This window comes from Eubalaena glacialis, chromosome 18, assembly GCF_028564815.1.
Source record: "Eubalaena glacialis isolate mEubGla1 chromosome 18, mEubGla1.1.hap2.+ XY, whole genome shotgun sequence".
In the NCBI taxonomy this organism is placed as follows: domain Eukaryota; kingdom Metazoa; phylum Chordata; class Mammalia; order Artiodactyla; family Balaenidae; genus Eubalaena; species Eubalaena glacialis.
In genome coordinates this window covers 27,803,456-27,822,743 of record NC_083733.1, presented here as the reverse complement: position 1 = coordinate 27,822,743, position 19,288 = coordinate 27,803,456, and the positions used below count along the sequence as shown (strand labels likewise).

General features: G+C 57.0%; 1 protein-coding gene across 8 annotated transcripts in view; it reads right to left on the bottom strand.

The window, feature by feature from the left end:
- Positions 1–300: 300 nt before the first annotated feature.
- KIFC3 (kinesin family member C3) overlaps positions 301–19,288 on the bottom strand; it is a 35,903-nt gene continuing 16,915 nt past the window's right edge. For 5 of the 8 annotated variants that reach the window (XM_061174235.1, XM_061174236.1, XM_061174239.1 and 2 more), the window contains 16 exons: positions 13,046–13,111; positions 12,434–12,577; positions 12,064–12,303; positions 11,361–11,534; positions 10,695–10,842; positions 10,482–10,612; positions 8,939–9,050; positions 7,474–7,655; positions 6,302–6,406; positions 4,040–4,170; positions 3,401–3,524; positions 3,027–3,156; positions 2,693–2,922; positions 2,137–2,301; positions 1,606–1,714; positions 301–899 (listed from right to left, as the gene is read on the bottom strand). In XM_061174235.1, coding sequence (XP_061030218.1) covers positions 874–899; positions 1,606–1,714; positions 2,137–2,301; positions 2,693–2,922; positions 3,027–3,156; positions 3,401–3,524; positions 4,040–4,170; positions 6,302–6,406; positions 7,474–7,655; positions 8,939–9,050; positions 10,482–10,612; positions 10,695–10,842; positions 11,361–11,534; positions 12,064–12,303; positions 12,434–12,577; positions 13,046–13,111 — 2,217 coding nt within the window. In that variant the 3' untranslated portion in view covers positions 301–873. Of the gene's footprint in view, positions 900–1,097; positions 1,127–1,605; positions 1,715–2,136; positions 2,302–2,692; positions 2,923–3,026; positions 3,157–3,400; positions 3,525–4,039; positions 4,171–6,301; positions 6,407–7,473; positions 7,656–8,938; positions 9,051–10,481; positions 10,613–10,694; positions 10,843–11,360; positions 11,535–12,063; positions 12,304–12,433; positions 12,578–13,045; positions 13,112–19,288 lie in introns of all 8 variants that reach the window. The other 3 variants (XM_061174238.1, XM_061174240.1, XM_061174237.1) reach the window with 2 other exon arrangements.

Below are 19,288 nucleotides of genomic sequence, written 5' to 3'. Positions count from 1 at the left end.
GGGCAAGGCCAGGGCAGAGGGCAGGCGGAGCAGGGCCCACTCCGGCTGGGTTTTTGGCAAGCCTTTGGAGAGCTTGAGTTTCCCATCTATAAGATGGAGGTGACAGCACTGTTGTATGGGTCAGTCATGATAAGGATGGGGGCGGGGGGAGGTGGCCCCTCCTAGTCAGGAATGTTCAGAAAAACATGATCCTGACTTGGTGACCAGCCAGCAGTGGGGAGCCAATGGCACGTGCCAATGCCCTGCTTGCTCCCTGCGATCTGACCAGGCGTTCACGAGACCAGCTCTTCCAGACAATGCTTGTGTAAAAAGGTTATTTTAATAAGTAAAAATGGCTAAGCTTCCAAAAGTTCTTAAATAGGATTTCAGAGGGAGGAAAATGTCAAGAGGCCAGTGGGCAAGGAGATAGCCTGGTGCCAGGCAGATGAGGGGGAGCAGCAAGATCCCCACCCACTGGCCTCTTGCCGGCCATAAATACAGCCCGGCCCGCAGCGGCAAGGGCTGTGCTCCTGTGTACACCTAGGAACACTACATAAACGCCCAGTGAGACGCTCTACCCCCTGGGAGCCAGAGAAGAGTGGGGCAGGGCTGCCCACCAACCGCCCAGTTCCCACCGTTCCTGTGCCTTCTGGGGGCTCCTCAGCCCACACTAGGGAGGGGCCCTGCAGGCTGGGGAGGGTTGGGCCAGCCCGTGCCACCTGCGCCCAGAGCCACAGCCAAGACACCATTTCCTTCTGAACGTGTTTCTTATCTCTGAGGGGAGACGGGCGAACGAGGAGCCTCCACTCTGGCCTCTGCCTTGCGGGCTCCAGGCGCTGCAGCAGGAACAGGCGTCAGGACCCAGTCCCTGGTCCGGCAGAGTGGGCATGTCCATCACACAGGCAACGGCCTCGACTTCCCTGCGGGAGGGGGAGGGTTCGTCAGCACCAGGATTGTCAACCTCTGTCCCAGAGCAGGAGGGAGCTGCAGAAGCACACAGGCAGCAGGCAGCGAACCCCTGACCCCGCCCTGAGCAGCCAGCTTCCCGGCACAGCCCTGCAACCCGAGGAGGCCAGGCGGCTGGGCGGGCAGCCCTGGGCTGCGGGCCCGACACTCACCTGGAGACTTTGCAGCCCCAGCCGTCAGGCTGAAATCAAAGCAACAGGTGTCTCACCGGTGGGCCCGCCTTGGGCCAGGACCCCCCAGGACCCTGCTGACCCCTCTCCCTTTAGACTCAAACACTCGCCAGGCCCTTCTGTGAGTGGGCCAAGCTGGGGGCTGGAGCCCCGTATTCTAGTCCTGTGGCCTGGCTCACTCCTGATCTGGGACAGGTGAGCCTCATCCTTTCTACCCCCCGGGAGCCAAGGCCTGCCTTGGACGGTGTGTCTTGCATGAGCCCAGCCAGCCCAGCCTCAGAGGATCAGAGGATTGTGTCCTGGGCCTCATGTCAGCAGCCCTGCTAGGAGCCCAGAGGGCTGGACCCAGCACTGTCTGCCCTGGCTACTTCCCAGGGCCAGGGAAGGTTGTGAAACAGGTTCTGGAGAAGTTTTATAAACTTAAAAAAAGGAAAGAAAAGAAAAAGCCCATTCAGATAAGGGCAGCCTGGCCCACTCCCTAAAGACTCACCCGAGGGCTGCAGCTTCCTCCTGATGGACCCTGGGCGGCTAGTGGTCCCAGAGCCAGGGGCCGAGTGGGCTCGTGCTGAGGGCTGTGGCGTCTGGCAAGCTGGTTCCCACTGTGGGCAGAGAAGGGCAGGTGGGTGGGGCCTGCTGCCCTGGGTCTGCCCCCTACCCCACACGTTTTCCCTCCCCAGCCACCTGAAACCGTTTCCTCCTCTGCAAGATGAACATGATGATGATAGAATAACCATGGTGGGGAGGGTGTGAGATAGCGTACGTAAAGAAGTGAACTAGTTACTACTGAGCGCCTGTGTGCCCGCCTGCACCCGCCCCCGCCCCACCTCCGACCAGCTGATGACCCCCACAGGTACCTCTGAGGCCGAGAAAGAACACCTGGACTAAAGAGGCTACTGGGTTTGGGTTCAAGTTCTGGCTCCACCCCCTCTGGCATCTTCCCCTCCTCCACCACTCCACACTGTCCTCCCCTCCAAACCCTCCCTCCTGCCCATGACCGGGATGTCTATGACCCAGTACTGGCCTGAGGCAGAGCCTGTGGTGGTCCCTGTACCTCTAGATGCTCCTGGCTGGACCAGGACCCGAGCTCTGCCCTGCGGGACCCGGGCCCCAGCTCCACGGAGCGCACCCTCTCAGCAAACTTGAGGGAATAGAGCGTCTCACTGGTGTTCTTCTCCACGGGGGACACCTAGGGGACACAAGAGCTCACTCCCTACCCAGCTGGCCGGCTGCCCTCGCAGAACTGGAAGGGGCATCAAAGGGAGCCCACAACCAGGGGACTCTAGAAGGCTCCCTGGACAGGACTGAGAGGGAGGGGAGCAGGAGGGCAACCAAGGTGGCAGAAATGGAGGAACTTGCCAGGCACACGGTGCACGTGGCCAGGTCTGTGGGGAGGCTGCGGGGGAAGGGGGCCACATGTCACTGACTTCGGAGCCGCTGATGACAGGAGGCTCTTCCCTGCACAGCCTGGGAGGGTACCTGGGCCGCAGGGGAAGGTGGGGGGGGGGTCCCTGTTCTTGGAGCTGGTTAAGCCCCTACACGCTAATGGTCACGCCATCCGGCCCACCTGGGGCCCTCACCTGCACCACCATGAGGGTCTTGCTGTCCCCGCTGAGCGAGTCCTGCAGCAGGTAGGTGAGCTTGGAGTTGCGGAAGGGCACGTGGCCCTGGCGGGAACGCAGGGCAGCAATGACGTCCCCCAGGGCCGACAGCGACTTGTTGATGTGCTGTGCCTCCCGCAGGCGGCTGCCCTCGGCCCCTGACTTGCCCACGCGCTCCGAGCCGGCCAAGTCCACCAGGTTCAGCTTCCCTGCGGGGAGGGTGCTGGGCGGGTCAAGGCTGCCCCGGGAGAGGTGGGGGTGGGGGTGGGGGAACGGGGGTGGCTCAGGCCAGGCGGCTGGGGCCCTCGCTCACCCGTGGTGCGGAGACCGGTGCTGCCGTCCACGCCGTGCACCGTCACGATGAGCAGGGCATGCGAGCGCGAGCTGTGCTCGTTCAGGTTGGTGAACTCCGTGGTGCGGTTGGTGTGGCCGAACTCGAACACCTGGGGCCCGGGGAGGGCAGAGAGAGGCACAGGGTTTGGAGTGGGGTCTTCAGAATCAACCGTCCCTGAGTACCCCTGTGAGGGGGCGGCACCCTCTGCCTCATCCAGGGGAGGAAACAGGCTCAGAGAGGCCTGGGGACCTGGCAGAGCCTGCATCCGACCCCCATTCTGTCCTCCGGGGCAGCTCTGCTGTGGGCAGGGTCTCCCCAGCCTTTCCCCACCCCCGGCCCCCGCAGCCCCACACCTTGTTGATGTCCTCCACGCTCTGCACCTGGAACTCCGTTAGCCCTGGCACGTACAGCTGCCCGCTGCCGTCAGGACACAGCCGGATCTCCAGTTTCTCCTGGGGCTCCTGCCCCAGCAGGTCCCTGAGAGCAGGAAGGACGGTCACTCCCTCCTCGCAGTCTGCCCTCTGCTTGCACTGCACCCACCCCCCAGCCTGGAACGTTCCCCCAACCATCACACTTCTGGAAGCCTTCCTGGACCATGGGGCTAAGCCCCTCCCCCTCCCCCTGCTCCCCCTCTGCGCTCAGTCTGCTGAAGGGCAGAGATGGAATGTTCCCCCAAAGTCCTGGGGTGCTGCTACTCCTGCCCCCACGATGCACTGAGCCCCTGTGGACAGGTCCTCCCAAGACCCCACTCTCACTCTTCACCACCTGGTGCAGCCTGCAGGTAGGGTGAGGACGCTTCAAGGGGAAAAGGAGTGCCTTTGTCTGGGTATCCCAGATGGGCTCAGACAGCCCTCCTCCTCCTGCCTGCTAGCACGGGGGAGGGGCCTGGGACCAGTGAATCCCCTGGGCTGAGTCAGGACATTCAGCTCCCACCTAAGGGCTCCCACCTGAGGGGCTCCCACTCGAGGGCCTTCCGCCTGAGGGCCCCTCACCTGAGGACCTCGTTGTAGATCTCGGCCGCGCTGACGGTGATGGTGTACTCCCAGTCAGATGCCTTCTCCTGCACCTCGGAGAAGAGCAGCTGCAGGGCCCGCTGGTTGATGCCTGGGTTCTCAAGGGTCCCCTGCGGGCAGAATCAAGGCTCCGGTGACCCAGGCCTCCCCCCACCACATGGGCTGGCCCGTGCAGATGCTCACATGGTATCTGTGGTCCCCACCTGCTCTGGCTACCCCTCACAGGCCAGCCTCCCTGACTGAAGCTCCCCACCTGCATGCCGGTCTGCCCCCCAAAATGCCCTCCACCAGCTACAAGCAACTTCACCTCCTTGGGCCTCAGTTTCCCTGCCTTTAAAACGGCGCCACCCTGCCAGGATTGGGCCTGAGACTTAAAGCGGAGCACCAGGTGAAGCGCCTGGCCCAGGCCTGCACACACGGGCTGCTGATGGATACCTGGCCCTGGTGGGCCACCTGGGAGGGGGCACCGGGAATATATGACATGTATGAATGTATGACAATGAGGGGCTTATTGTCAGGTAGGCCATGAGCCAGGCTCTGTGGATGATGCAGGGGAGGCACAGGCAGAGCTGGCAAGTGAACTGGGGCCGGATGGGCTGGCTGGCCTTTCTAGAAAGAAATCTGGAGTCCTCACCTGGGCCTCCCTTATGGCACCTCCCACCCTCACTTCACTTCTGCCACTGGGGCCTCCTTGCCAGGCCTCAGTATCCTCCCCAGCACGCTCCAGATTCGCGGCCTCAGCCCTGCTGCTCCCTCTGCCTGGAGTGCTCTTCCCCCTTCTCTCCGTGACTGGCGTAGGTGTCTGCACCAAAGTCACCTCCTCAGGGAGGCTTCCTCTCCCTCCAAATGCCCGATCCCTCCCTCACTGTTGGTTCCTCATACCTGGCCAAATTTTTCTCCCTAGCACCTGACAGGACACATCCTGATTTGCCGTGTGCACTGCTGTCTCCCCCCTGGTGGGCTGGCTCTGTGGGGTCAGGCACCCTGGCCACGGCTGTGCCCCAGGCCCCAGGCACAGTGCCTGATGCACAGTGGGGCTCAGCAGGGATGTGTTGGAGGGTGGAGGCCCCTGGTGGTCAACTCTAAGCACCCAAGACAGAGCTGGGAGCCTAGAAGGTGCTGCCCACACCCCACGCCCTTCACCTCCCATCTCGCTTGGCCTGCCCCCTACTAACCAGTCTTGCCAATCCCAGAACTGAGGGAAAAGAAGGTCCAGACTGGGGGAGAAAGGACCACCATGACAGCCTTCCCAAAGGGTGCCTAACAGCCTGGGCCAGCAGGGCCCTCTCGCGCCCCTTGTTGGGACAGCAGGAGACCCGCCCCCCTCCCCTACCTGGAGAATCCCACAATAACCCCCTCAAGAGCCAGGGAAATGGCTCCATTTTTATCTACAGTCAAGTTTCTTCCTCCTCTCAACCCCCCCCCACTCCCAGCCACATCCCATAGAGGGGGGCATGGCACAGGCAGGGAGATGAGGCCCTGGGAGCTGCAGGTAAGAGCTGGGCACCCGGGACTTCCCTGGTGGCGCAGTGGTTTAAGACTCCAGGCTCCCAGTGCAGGGGGCCCGGGTTCGATCCCTGGTCAGGGAAATAGATCCCACACGCACGTCACAACTTTTTCGCATGCCACAATTAAGGAGCTGGCGAGCCGCAACAAAGGAGCACACGTGCCATGACTAAGGAGCCCGCCTGCTGCAACTAAGACCTGACATGACCAAATAAATAAATAAATAAAATATTAAAAGAAGAGCTAGGCGCCCCACGACAACCTTCACTGGCCAGTCTCTCCCACTGCCCGGGTATCTCCTTGAGGGCCGAGATCCCCCCTCATTTATCCTGACACTCCCAGGGCCCAGCATGGCAGCCATACAACAGGAGCCCAATAAATGTGTGTGGGTGAAATGAAAGCCAATCCTGAGAGACGTCACAGCGATCTGCCCTGGACTCTGAGCCCAGGCCGAGACCCCTCTGAGGCCAGAGGTTGTTGTCAGCACACCTTCCCCTCCCCCATACCTACTGGCACCATGCAGGTGTACTTGGGCAAGGCGCCCCCTCTGCAGGCCTGGTGCCTCAGGGCTAACACGGATAACTATGGGCTCTGCTCTAAGGTGGTTATGAAGACCAAGTGAGGCAAAACACACCCCACGCAGAACCTCGAGACCAATGAGGGGAGCCCCCATCAATGGCAGCAAGGGGGGTTGGTCTTCACTCTGGATCCCTGCCCCATCCAGTGGGTACCCACCTCCATCGTGTATGTCTTGCCAGCACCCGTCTGGCCATAGGCGAAGATGCAGACGTTGAAGCCGTCGATGCAGGAGGTGATCAGGGCCTGCACCTCCTGGAACACCTGCAGAGGGGACGTGGGATGGAGGATGAAGGGCTGCCAAGGCTGCTGGGTCCAGGGCCCCCCACCAGCCACCTCCCCCTGACTGCTCCCCTCCCCTAATACGGCACCTGTTATCGTGGGCAACCAGCTCACTGTGAAGGAATTTGTGACTAATAAGTCACTTACACTAGGTGTTAGTGGGCAACCTCATTGCCGAAAGACTGAAGGGAAGTCAGGGCAGTAATTACTGCCCACCAGCACCTGAGGAAGGGGCCGCCCAGCCCAGGAACTCAGGAGCCCTCCCCCAGCTTCTCCCCCTCTCAAGGTGGGTCAGCAAATGAAGGCCGAGGAAGCATGTGCCTGGCACCTCCACGGGCCGGCTGGCCTGCCTGCCTGCCAGCCAGCAACAAAGGACAGGGGCAAAGATAAAGCCCAGCATGGGGACAGGAGGGCACAGGCAAAACAGGCCTCCCAGGTTGGCCCTGGCAGAGATGAGGGAAGAGTGGATGCTAAGAACACATGGCTCGCACAGGCTGAGGGCTCCTCCCTGAGGCCTGGGGGGCAGCATGGGAGTCCCTAGGAAGACCCATGGGACTGATAGAGGAGGTGCTCCTGGCTGGAGGGGCCTGCCTCCATGCAAGCCAGGGTCCTGTGGATGGGTGGGGCCGCATGACTGGGAGGGGCTGTGAGAGTGGGTGTGGCTGAGTATGGGAGGGGAACCACGTGAGTGGGAGAGGCCATGTTAGTGGGTGTGGCTATGAGGGTAGGAGGGGGTCACATGGGTGGGATGGGCCTGAGTGGGTGTGGCTGTGAGGATGGGTGGGGCCACATGGGTGCCATAGGCTGTGCATGGATCTGCCCTTCTTAGCAGAGGCTTCCAAAGCCCTCAGTTTACCTTCCCACCCTCTTCTCTCCTCCAGAGGTGAAGAGAGAGGGACCGTGGAGCACTGGGTTTCTCCATCCTGTCTGCCCTCCATTATACTTATTTTTGTCCAGCTCCCAACATCTCTCCCTCTACAGGTGAGGTGAGTCTGTCTTCCCCCTCCCTCCACCGTTCTCTGTCCCTCTCCCCGCAGGGCCACACTCACGTCCTGCTGTGAGGCTTTCGGGGAGAAGACCTTGTCCAGCTCAAAGGAGACGGGCTTTCCTCTGTGCAGCAAGTGAATGATGGAGTCGTCGTCGGGATCAAAGGTCACAGCATTGGTCGCCTCAGGTCCTTCCCCATCCTCTCTGGTGACTGGCCGGACACGGGCAATCACCCGGATGTTCCCTGGATTGGGTGGGGGAAGAGAGAAGGGTACAGACCAGGTCAAGACCAGACTGCCTCCACACTGGTGTCCGTTGGCGTCCGGAGCAGGCTAGTGGCTCAAGAGCCCCCTGCCTTCTAAGTAAGGCCCCCAAGGGCAAGGTGGCCCACAAAGATTTTATCAGTCACTCACGCTATAGTATAAATTAACGTATCAATACATTTTCTTGCTGAGCAAACCAGTTGACGGTAGGAGCCTCACCTTGGGGACATGGAGGAAAGGTCAGTTGTGGGGCTCAGACACTGCACCCAGTTTGGGTGGGATACCAAAATGGACAACTCTTTACACACCTGGGCTTCAGTTTCCTCACGTACACAACGAGGGGCTTGGATCCCAGCAAGCCAAGGGGCTTATTCTATCACTCTAGAAGGGCACAGTGAATGCCAGGACAGGGCTTGGGAATCAGATGGGCAGAAAGGACCAGGCAGGAGATGGGCACAGGCAACAGGGCAGCCCCAGGGGTGTCTGACGCACAGATCTGATCATGCCACCCCCTTGCTTCAAGCCTTTGGGTGGGATCCCAGAGTTCCTGGAATGAAGAGAAAACTCCCCATCACGTCTAGCATGGCCCCACCACCTTCCCTTCACCTGCCCACTCCACCTCACAGTCCAGGCCTCGGCCCTGGTTTTACCTCCTATGGGAAGCCCCCTCGACACCCTCAACTGTCAGATACCCAGGGGCTCTCAGAGCCCCTCCCCAGCCTGGGTAAACGGTAGTGATGGGGTTTTCTGAGTGATTAATGATCACTGTGTGCTCGCCCCCTGCTGAAGTAAGCACCATGAAGGCAGGGACAGGTTCTGTGGCGCCCAAAGCCATATCCTCAGTGTCTGGAACGGCACTTGGCACAGAGCAGGTGCTCCCTAGACCTCTGTGCCGTGAATGGGTGGTGTCTCAAGCTTGACCAGGCCCTAGATCAGAATAAGTGGCATTCTAGCCACCCACCACCCAATGCTTCAATACCCTACCCCTCCGCCACCTGGTAGCCTGCCATAGGCATTGGGCAAAGGTTTCAGAGTTGAACAGGTCCAAGGTGGACCATTCACTAGCCATGCAGTTTTGAGCAAATTCCCTGTGACGTCTCTGTGCCTCGGTTTCCTTATCTACAAAGAGGGAATTACAATAGCTCCTCGATGACAGGGCACAGCTCCAAGGAGTGGTGCTGGGGGCCATGGGGAAGGACAGGATCACTTCCGAGGCAGGTCAGGGCCCCCTCCGCCAGGCACCCCCAGCCCGCCCAGCGGTCACCTTTCAGCCGCACGAGCTCATTGTGGCACTTCTTGCGCAGCTGCAGCTCCCGGCGGTACTTGCGCAGCAGCTCCTGGTTGTTGCTGTTGACCTCGTCGATGGCCTGGCCGATCTAGTGGGGGATGCGCAGCACCGTCAGTGGGCCAGCTCCACCCGCCTTGCTTGCTCGGCTGCATGCCCCCTCCTCGTCCCCACAACAGTCTGCTCACTGCCTCCTGCCCTGGACTAAGTACCTGACATGCGCTGTCACATGTCACATCTTCCCAATAACCCCTCTGGGTAGGTACTGCGAACAGGCCCATTTTACAGAGGAAGAAACTGAGCCCTAGAGAGGCTAAGCCAATCTCAAGGTTGTCCTGCTGATGAGTAAAGAGCCAGGACTCAGCCTTCACTCCACAGCACCAGCACTTGACTACATGATTCAGCTGGACCCAAATCCCAGCTCTACCCTGAGGACCTGGGGGACCAGAAGCAACTGGCTCAATGTATTCAAGCCTCAATTTTCTCATCTGTAAAATGGGGATAACAACATCTAACTCGTGGATTTGTAGGAGCTGGTAGGTAAAGATCTCCAAGTTATATTTCATAAGGAAAAGAAACAAGATGCAAGCCACACATACACCTGCTCCCCTTTATTGGGTGAAAAGGAAGTGTGTGTCCATGTACATATATGTCAACAGTTTTCATCATGCTCAGAACACCCTTCAGGGGAAATGCTGGGAGACAGGCCTCCTTTGGGGAGCAGGCTGGGTGGCAGAGACAGGCCTTTCCTTTTCATCTGAATGCCCTTCTGTGAGGTGTGTACTTTCAACATGTCCGTGTATTACTGACATAATTTTTTAAAGGAGAAGAACTATTTTCGATTCCCAAAATACATGTCTCTCTACCCTGCAGAGCTGTCATACAGATTCAAGGAGCCGACGGCTATAAAAGGCTCAGCACGTAGGAGGCACTTAAGAGACATTGGCTATTCTCATACTGCACAAGTACAGCTTAAAAAAATTAAACCTAACAGATCTAAGGATATGTGTAGCATGTTTGAGATACAAAGATATGCATAGCACGTATGGGATATAAAGATATATGTGACATGTTTGGTTTATACCCAAATACCTGCTCTTGACCAGACTGGTTTCCAAATGTTTTTTGAAACATTTGAAAAACATTTTTTGAAATGTTTTTTGAAACATTTTTCAAACTGTTTTTCAGGCAGAGGGCCCCCTGCCTCTTGGGAGGGGTGGCTTGTGAAGGGGTGTATGTGGGGGGGTTTCTTGGGAAATAGTCCAAGGAGTCTTCTCAGCAAAGGGGCCTGGCCTGGGGTGTCATAAGCATCAAATACACCCAGTCCTTAGCCTTAAGTTGGGGTCCCCCATAGGGGGTCTGTGGAGAGTCACTTTTTTTCCAGCTCCTTCGCTGGAAGCCACACACAGCTGCCATCTGGGGGCTTTGTCTGAGTTTGGGAAGGGTGCGCTGGGTGGCTGCTGTGTCTGCCCAGGGGCTCCAAGGCCTCTCCCAGCCCCGCCCCCCCATGGCCTGCACTCACCTCGGCCTTGACGCTCTTGAGGGCCTCCTGCAGCAGCAGCGGGAAGCCGCGCACCTGACGCTTGAGCCCATTGTAGTCGTTGGTCAGGGTCCGCAGCGCTGGCTGCAGCGTCAGCAGGTTGGTCCGGACACCTATGGAGACACAAGGGGTGAGAGGCAGACGGGGTGAAGGGCGGTGGCGTGGGGCAGGCTAGAGCCCGGCTGGACGGCTCACCTGCCAGGTTCTCGTGCACAGCCTTCATCTCCACCTGGGCTCTGGCAAAGGCCTCCTCGATGGCCCGGTTCTTGTCCTCCTCCAGGGACTGCATCTCCTCCAGCATCTGCCCGTGTGCCCGCTCCAGCTCCGACTCGTACATGGCGATCTGAGGCCAGGGCCAGAAGCTTAGTGCCGTGCGCCACGCAGAGAAACAAGCCCCGCCCCTCAAGCCTTGCACACGTGAACACACACACAGGTGGGGTAGGACGACCGTCTCTCTCCCTGAAAGGGCTGGGAGCTCCGTGCAGCTACTTCCCGGCATCATCCCAGCACCAACCTGGGTCCCGGCACATAACACAGGTCACAAGCCACAGGCCCCAGGAGAGCAGGGGAAAGCATTTGTTATGATACTGACTAGAGCACCCTTCCAAGAGCGTGTGTGCCGGGCCCTGAGCGAATCTTGTGATTAGGTCAAGCCCCACTGGGAGGTGGGTTCTGCGATCAGATCATTTTACAGATGAGGAAACAGAAACCTGTCCTTGGTCACACGGCCAGCAGGGAGAGGAGGGACTGAAACCCAGGTCTGTCGAACCCCAAGTGCGCAGCCGCTGCACCGTGCCAGAGGCCGGCGGTCTCCGGCGCTGGGGCCCGGCGTGCACACGCTGCCCCGACAGACATGCACACCTGCGCCCGGAGCTGCGCGGTCAGCTGATGCGAGCTCTGCAGCTGCTGCTCCATCTCCTTCAGCACCTGCCTCTGCATGGCCACCTGCTCCTGCAGGTGCTGGTTCCGGGCCTGGGTCTCACTGAGGGCCTGCCTGGTCTTGGACGACTCCACCTCCACCGTCTTCATGACATACTGTGAGGGGAGGGAGGGGTGGGTGCATGGAGGTGCGTGGGTGCCTTGACCTTACCCTGGGACCCTGGGGGGACCCTCAGGAACATCCCACCAACGGCCTGCAGAATAAACTAGAGGAGCCCCGAGGTCTGGGCTTTCCAGAAAGCTGCAAGGGCCTCCTGGAATCTTCTCATCTTAATGAGCCCACTAGGAGCCTGGCCGTGGCCCAAGACTGGGCCCAGAACAGACAAGAAGGGCAAAGAAAGGGCAGAATCTAGCGATGCATCACGTCCATGCCTGGCACACAGCGGGCACCTCAAGCATCAGTTGCTGGATGCCTACATGGCCTGGCCCTGGACAGCAAGAAGGGGACGGGGCCAGGCTGAGAGCAGATCTGGAAGGATTCCTTCAACCCCCCGCACCTACTTATTCACCAAGACAAGCCCCTCCTACGTCCAGCCCATCCTGGGCTCCAGGGACCAGAGTTGAGGCGTGGTCCAGGTGCGCACGGGGCACCGCATGCGGTGCGGCCGCCTGGCCCCAGGCTCACCTTGACGGGCGGCGACTGGGCCCGCAGGCTGGCGATGGTCTCGTGGCTGTCACGCAGGCGCCGGCTGAGCCGCTCCTCCTCCTGCGCCTTCTCGGCCAGGCAGTCCTTGAGCCGCAGCTCCACCTCGGCCAGCCGGTCGGTCTTCTGCTGCACCTCCAGGTTCAGCTCTGACAGCAAGCCTTTGTTCTCCGCCACCTCCAGCTGTAGCTGGGACAGCTTGTCGCGGAGCTGGGCGCTCTCCTGCAGACAGACGGCCGCGGAGGCGCGGGGGCCGGGACAGGTGTGAGACCAGTGGGCAGGAGTCAGCGTGAGGAAGTGGGGTGACCGTTGGGAATCGAGTGCCCCGGGACCACCCTGGCCCTGGGCCCACCTGGCTGTGCTCGCAGCCTGTGCAGGGCGCCGCCGGCTTGGCCCGCAGCTCCTGCAGCTCGGCCTCGCAGCGCCGCATCTCCTGCCTCAGTCGCTCATTCTCCACCATCAGCAGGTCCCGGTGCTTCTCCAAGTCGGTGCCTCCCTGCAGAGAGCCAGAGCCGGGGGGCGGGGGCATGTGGCGAGGGCAGATCAGGGGGAAGGACGGAGCGGGGAGGCAGAGACAGTGCAGGGGCAGGGGAGAGGGGAGAGGTGGGGAGACAGAGAGAAGGAGAAAAGAGAAAGGCCAGTGATGGATGGAGAGAAGAGAGGAGGGGCTCCAGAGATGATAAAGACAAAGGCAGAGGAGAGGAAGAGATGGAGGAGGGTGGTGAGACAGGAACTGCTCCCGGCTGCACCCCACCCCTTTCATTCCATTTTCCTGAGTGTGAAAGTAACAAGGAAAGTCATATTTATACACAGAGTTCACACTCCTACTTTACATCAGCAAATAAGAATTAACCTCCCTCCTGTTACGGGTCACACCACCTCGTGGGCACAGTGAGTGGTGATAAGTACATGGGGAGCATCCCCCCCCAGCCCCGTCCCGTTAGGATGGCGTGGTCGGGCTCACCAGCTCCGATCGAAGGCGGCTCACTTCCTGGGCCTGGCTTATGAGCTTCTGCTTCAGGTGTTCCACCTGCCAGCACAAAGCCGGGGCACGCTGAGCCTGGATTCTCTCCTCCAGCCCACACCCAGGCCTCTCGCCCAAACCCAGAGCCCCAGTCCTCCCTGTGTTCAAGCATCAGGCCACACCTGGGACTCTAGGTGCAAGGCACCTGGCCTGGTCCTGACAGCTCTCAGCACCCTCTCCCGTCACAGGACCAGCCAGTCTGGGCTTACAGGAGAGTCCGGGGAGCGAGTGCAGCCGAGGTGACCCCTGTGCCAGCCTGGGCCCACGCCAGGGGCAGCTCGCCGGGGGACTCAGGAGGCTGACCCTCAGGACGCCTGCCTTGCACAGGCCCCTACCCAGGCCTGAACCTACTTCTGTATTTGTCATTTAACATTCTTTTTTCTTTAAAGGGCCTCCAAAGTGTATAAACTCCAGGCACTACAAAACCTGGATCGGTCCGTGACCAGCCCCTAGAATTTTCTACTTTGAGTGGCTCCTGGTGAGTCTGTCTGTGGAGATGGGCCTGCCAGTGACCAGGGCACATCTGGGACCTGCCTCCACCCCAGCTCCCAGTCTGCCCTGCCGGAGAGCTATGGCCAGTGGAGGCTGTTAGAAAGAGAAGGGGTGTGCACCCCATCAGGAGGCAAGGGTGACCTGGTTCAACCAGAGCCCAGGGAGGGGAAACCAGCCCCGAGAGAGCAGGATCCCAGGATGGCTGGCTGCCCTCCCCGCAGGGTTAGACCCTGGTTCCACATCAGCCCACCTCCAGGAAACTCTCCCCCCCCAGGAAATAACCCAAAATGCAGACAGAGACTTTGGCACCAGTGTTCGTCAGAGCCTGTTTGAGCTTTTTCTTGCAGAACATTCTGTGTTGATCGCACGGAACCTTGGAAAAGGTACAGTGGGAGTCAGACTCCCTCTCTGGGGGATAAGGAGGTGTGGTTTGCACAAGCATTGGGCTCTTGTTACTAAACATCAGGAGACAAAGCCCACCGCCTACAGGGGCCGCCAGCCAAGTAAGGCAGGTGAGGGGCAGTGCAGGACTAGATGCCCAAGATCCACCTGAAGGAGACCGAGGACTGCAACTGGGGGGCTCGGGGGGACACAGGCCCAGTGTCACCAAACTTCTGACCTTTCAAGAGAGGCCAGACATTGGGATTTTCGGGGTGTGTGTGTAAAATCTCCCCACTACCTATGGCTGAGATGTCATCAACAGTCTGTGCGCAGCACGAGCTCAGAGCCAACCGTCTCCTGGCGCTGAAAGAAGGCGGCTGGACCACAAGTCAGCCTCTGCTTTTCTGAGCAACTTGGGGGAGGAAGCGGGCCATGGGCGCGACCCCACCTCCAAGGAAAAGGCCTGTGACACCAGCGCTGCTCACTCGAAGTTGGGGAGGCGGATTCCAAGAACACCCAGAGAGGGGTTGGGAGACCCAACCTGGCTGCCCAAGGCCTCCTGGTGGACAAGCAGGTGACTTAAGGGCTGCACCCGAGAAGGTCACCTCTGTCACCTGCTCCACCAGCACATTCCTTCCTAGCAATGTGCTGGGCATGGACCAGGCCAGGCAGCAAAGCCCGTGCCATTTCTCTGCCCGCTCCAATACCCCCTTCTGTTAAAAGCCTGGTACACGGAGCCTCAGTTCCTTCTCCCTGGAGGGGAGTGAGGGACAGTTTGAATAAGGCAGCCTTTCATTCCTTAGTCATGAAATTGGGAATAACCTGAATGCCCAACATTAGGGGAATGGTTAGGTGGATTACAGTATATGCACTCATAGACTACTGTGTAGTCGTTACACTCATGTTTATCAGGAGTTTTAAATGATGTGGGGAAAAGCTCCTCAACATATTAAGTCAAAGAAAAAACAAAATCGCATATGCAATACAAAAATGTAGAGGGCTCTGGACTACGGAATGATGTTTGACAAATTCTTTTCGATTTGCAGTAATTTTTAAGTCTCAATATATATTCCTCCTGCACTCCCCCTACCCTGAAATAGGCGGAGTCTACCTCCTTTTGAAAGGTTGGGGTTCCCCTCCTGCCTCCCCTCCCTCAGAAATCACCCCAGGAAGATCCACTTGCACGGAGCTGGTGCCCCAGACAGGCTGCTTCCTCGGCACCAGCCTGGGTGGGCTCAGACCTCGCTTGTCCCCAACGCCACTGGCACTCAGACCCGATGCAGTGAAAGTGGGGTTTCCCAGTGTTTACTTGGGAGTCAGGATGCCTGCCTGACACCTGCCGGCAGCCCAGTTCCTGTTCTCTTCTTACATCACAATCGGAACACTGGGTGCTCCTGGCCTCTGTCTGGAATCTCTGAGGGGCGCCCCAAAAGGAGGCGGCTGCCCCATGAGGCAGGCTGGGGGTGGGGTGGAGGGATGAGGAAGAGGCTGTAAAAGACCCCTTTTGTCAGAAATGTCAGGCACTCATCATCTCCTGGCTAGTCTTGGGCAGCGGAGGAGCACGGCCCACTGACACTGCAGGGTGTCTGGTCAGGCACAAACCACCCCGTGGTGCGTGGTGCCTGCGCCCCGGCCGGCCAGCTCCACTGGGAACTAAGGAGGCGTGCTGCCCAGGAGTGGGACCCTTGCCCTCCACCCCCGGGGGGTCGGCTTCGGGAGGGCCTGCAGGGGAGACAGCAGACTTCTCCCAGCCTGGGAGGGAGAACAGGCGAGTCTCTCAGGGTCAGGGAAAACAGTGAGCACAGGAGACGGAGACAAAACCAAGTACGGGAGGAGGGCTCGGAGCAGAGACGGGGAACTGAGGGTGAACCTGACCAGAGAGCGGGGCCTTCTGCAGAAGGGGCCCCTGCAGGCGCGCCCTTCACCCACCCAGTACAGCTCTGAGTCAGCGACGGTGCCTGCATCTGTACGCAAGGGGTCGGGGTGGGGGGGGGGACCTTCTCCATCAGCTCTTCGGGAGGTGCCCAGCACACCGGAGACACTCAGTGAGCACGGAAGTGACGGCGAGGGGACAGTGCACTCACTCCTGAGTGCAAAGAGCCAGGCCAGAGGGGCAGGCAGGCTCCTGACCGGCTGCTGTGATGGCCCCCCGGACAGCACAAGGTCGACCCCAGGGCTGAGAAGGGACCAGGCTGGGTTTGTGCCACAGCCCTCCCCGGGCTCGGGCTCCTAGTCATCCTGAGAAACTGAGCCACAAGCCTGGTGCAGGGGGCCTTGAGGGAGAGGGAGCTGGGGCCTGTCTGCTGACCTGATGCAAACCCACAGTTACATCTCCCAGCAGAAGCGGGCTCAGCGGAGGGTGCGGCTGCCCTATGCCAGTCTGTGTTTTCCCAGCTGTCTGCTCCTCTCGACACAGACAACCTGCCGATTAGCCCCCAACCTCCCACCAAGCCTGGCCCTCCATCATCGGCTGTCTTCTGAGGAACGGAGGGCTCTCCCAGTGGCAAGACCAAGGCATTGCTGAGCTGGGAAGATGAGAGGGCCTGGGATCCAGACGGTCCCAAGGAAACGCAGCCCAGAGGCCTGAGGGGCAGCCCCGGGAAGCACCCCATCCTGTCCCCAACCCACTCCCCCTCCCGGGAGACCTGACTCCTGGTTACCTACCTACATGACCACTGACCAGGCCCGACTGGCTACATCCATCCCACCCTGCCTCCACTGCTGAGTTTTCACATTTGAGTCCTTCTGCCACCAAGGGGCTTTGGGAACATGGACTCTCAGGCCAGACTGCCAGGGTTTCTAATACAGACATCACCCTACCTTGCCAGACAACCTTGGACATGTCTCAACTCCACCGTGCCTCTCCATTTCCTTAGCAGTAGAATGAGGCTACCTCACTGAGGAGGTCTGGAGGATTAAGTGAGATTACATGAGTAACATATATAAAGTGCTTAGGACAGGGCCCAGCACGTAATAAGTCTATTACTAGAATGAAAGTCCGTGAAGACAGGGATATTTGTTGTATCAGTGCTGGACCCCCAGTGCCTAGAACGGTACCTGGCATATAGTAGGCGCTCAGTAAACACATGTAGAAAGAGTGCTGAATGCATGAGGGGCCAGGAGAAGCAGGGTCTGTGAGAGAGCAGTCAGGCAGGGCACGGGGGAGCAGAGGTGGTGGAGGCTGGGGTGTGCTGAAGGATGCTCACTTCTACCAAAGGCAGGAGCTGCTAATGGGCTCCAGGCAGTGCATGCCATGTGGGAATGTCAGCCCAGAGGTGCCACAACTTCCAGTATTTTACGACAAAAAAAGGAAGTTGAGATTTTTATATGAACTTAACTAAGATTTAAATGGTGGCAACTAATTTGATCATACAATCAGGACAGTTGGAACTAATAAATTCAGCAAAGTTGCGGGATATAACATATAAAAATCAGTTGCGTTTCTAGGCACTAACGCTGAACAGTCCGAAAAGGAAATTAAGACAGTAATTCCGCTTAAAATAGCATCAGAAAGAATAAAACATGTAGGAATAAACTTAACCAAGGAGACAAAAGACTTGTACACTGAAAACTACAAAATGTTGCTGTAAGAAATTAAAGATGATACCAGTAAATGGAAACACAGCCTGCATTCATAGTCCGGAAACAGTATTGTTAAGATGTCAGTACTGCCCAAAGCAATCTACAGATTCAATCCAATCTCTATCTAAATCCCAATGACATTTTTTGCAGAAATATTAGCATCCATCCTAAAATTCATATGAAATCTCAAAAGCCAAATAGCCAAAACAATCTTGAAAAAGAAGAACAAAGTTGTAGGACTCGCACTTCCTGATATCAAAACTTACTACAAAGCTACAGTAATCAAAACAGTGTGGTACTGGCATAAAGACAGACATATGGACCAACGGAATAGGAGAGAGAGCCCAGTTATAAACCCTCATGTATATGGTCAATTGATTTTTGACAATGGTGCCAAGATTTTCAATGAGGAAAGGACAGTCTTTTCAACAAATGGTGCTGGGAAAACTGGATATCCACGTGCAAAAGAATGGATCAAAGACTGAAACATATAAGCTAAAACTATAAACCTCTTAGAAGAAAACATAAGGGAAAAGCTTCATGACATTAGATTTGGCAATGATTTCTTGATGTCAAAAGTACAGGCAATAGAAGAAAAAATAGGTAAGTTGGACTTCATCAAAAAAATTTTTGTGCATCAAAAGACTGTCAACAGAGAGTAAAGGCAACCCACAGAGTGGGAGAAACTATCTGTAAATCACATATCTGATAAGGGGCTAATATTCAGAATATATAAAGAACTCCTAAAACTCAACAACAACATAAGAACCCAATTCAGAATGGGCAAAGGACTTGAACAGACATTTCTCCAAAGATTATATACACACGGCCAATTAGCACATGAAAAGATGCGCAATATCACTAATCATTAGGGAAATGCTAATCAAAGCCATAATGAGATACCACTCCATACCCATTAGGATGGCTATTATTTAAAAAAAAAAAAAAGGCAACTCAGAAAATAACAAGTATTGGTAAGGATATGGAGAAACTGGAACCTTTGTGCCCTACTAGTGAGAATATAAAATGGTGCACCCAGTGTAGAAAACAATGTGGTAGATTCCTCAAAAAATTTTAAATAGAACTTCCATATGATCCAGGAATTCCACTTCTGGGCATATACCCAAAGTTATTGAAAGCAGGGTCTCAAAGAGATATCTGCACACCCATGTTCATAGCAGTATTATTCATAACAGCTAAAATGTGGGAGCAACCCAAGTGTCCATTTATGGATGAATGGATAAGCTAAGTGTGGTCTAGCCATACAATGGAATGTTAGTCTGCCTTAAAAAAGGAAATCCTGCCATTTGCAACAACATGAATGAACTTGGAGAGCATTATGCTAAGTGAAATAAGCCAGACACAGATAGACAAATACTGTGATTCCACTTATGTGTAATACCTAGAATAGCTAAATTCATAGAGACAGCAGAATGGTGGTTGCTAGCAGCTGGGGTGATGAAGAGTTAGTGTTCAATGGGGACAGAGTTTCAGTTTTGCAGGATGAAAAGAGTTCTGGAGATGGATGGTGGTGACGGGTGTACAATTATGTGATACATTAATACCCTGAACTATATATACACTTAAAAATGCTTAAGATGGTAAATTTTATGTTATGTGCATTCTACCACAATTTTTAAAGTGGTTAAAAAAAAAAAAAAAAAGAAAGAAAAAAGCAGGTCAAACAAACAAGGCGCATTTGAGGGCTAGATCTAGTCTTCCAGCCTG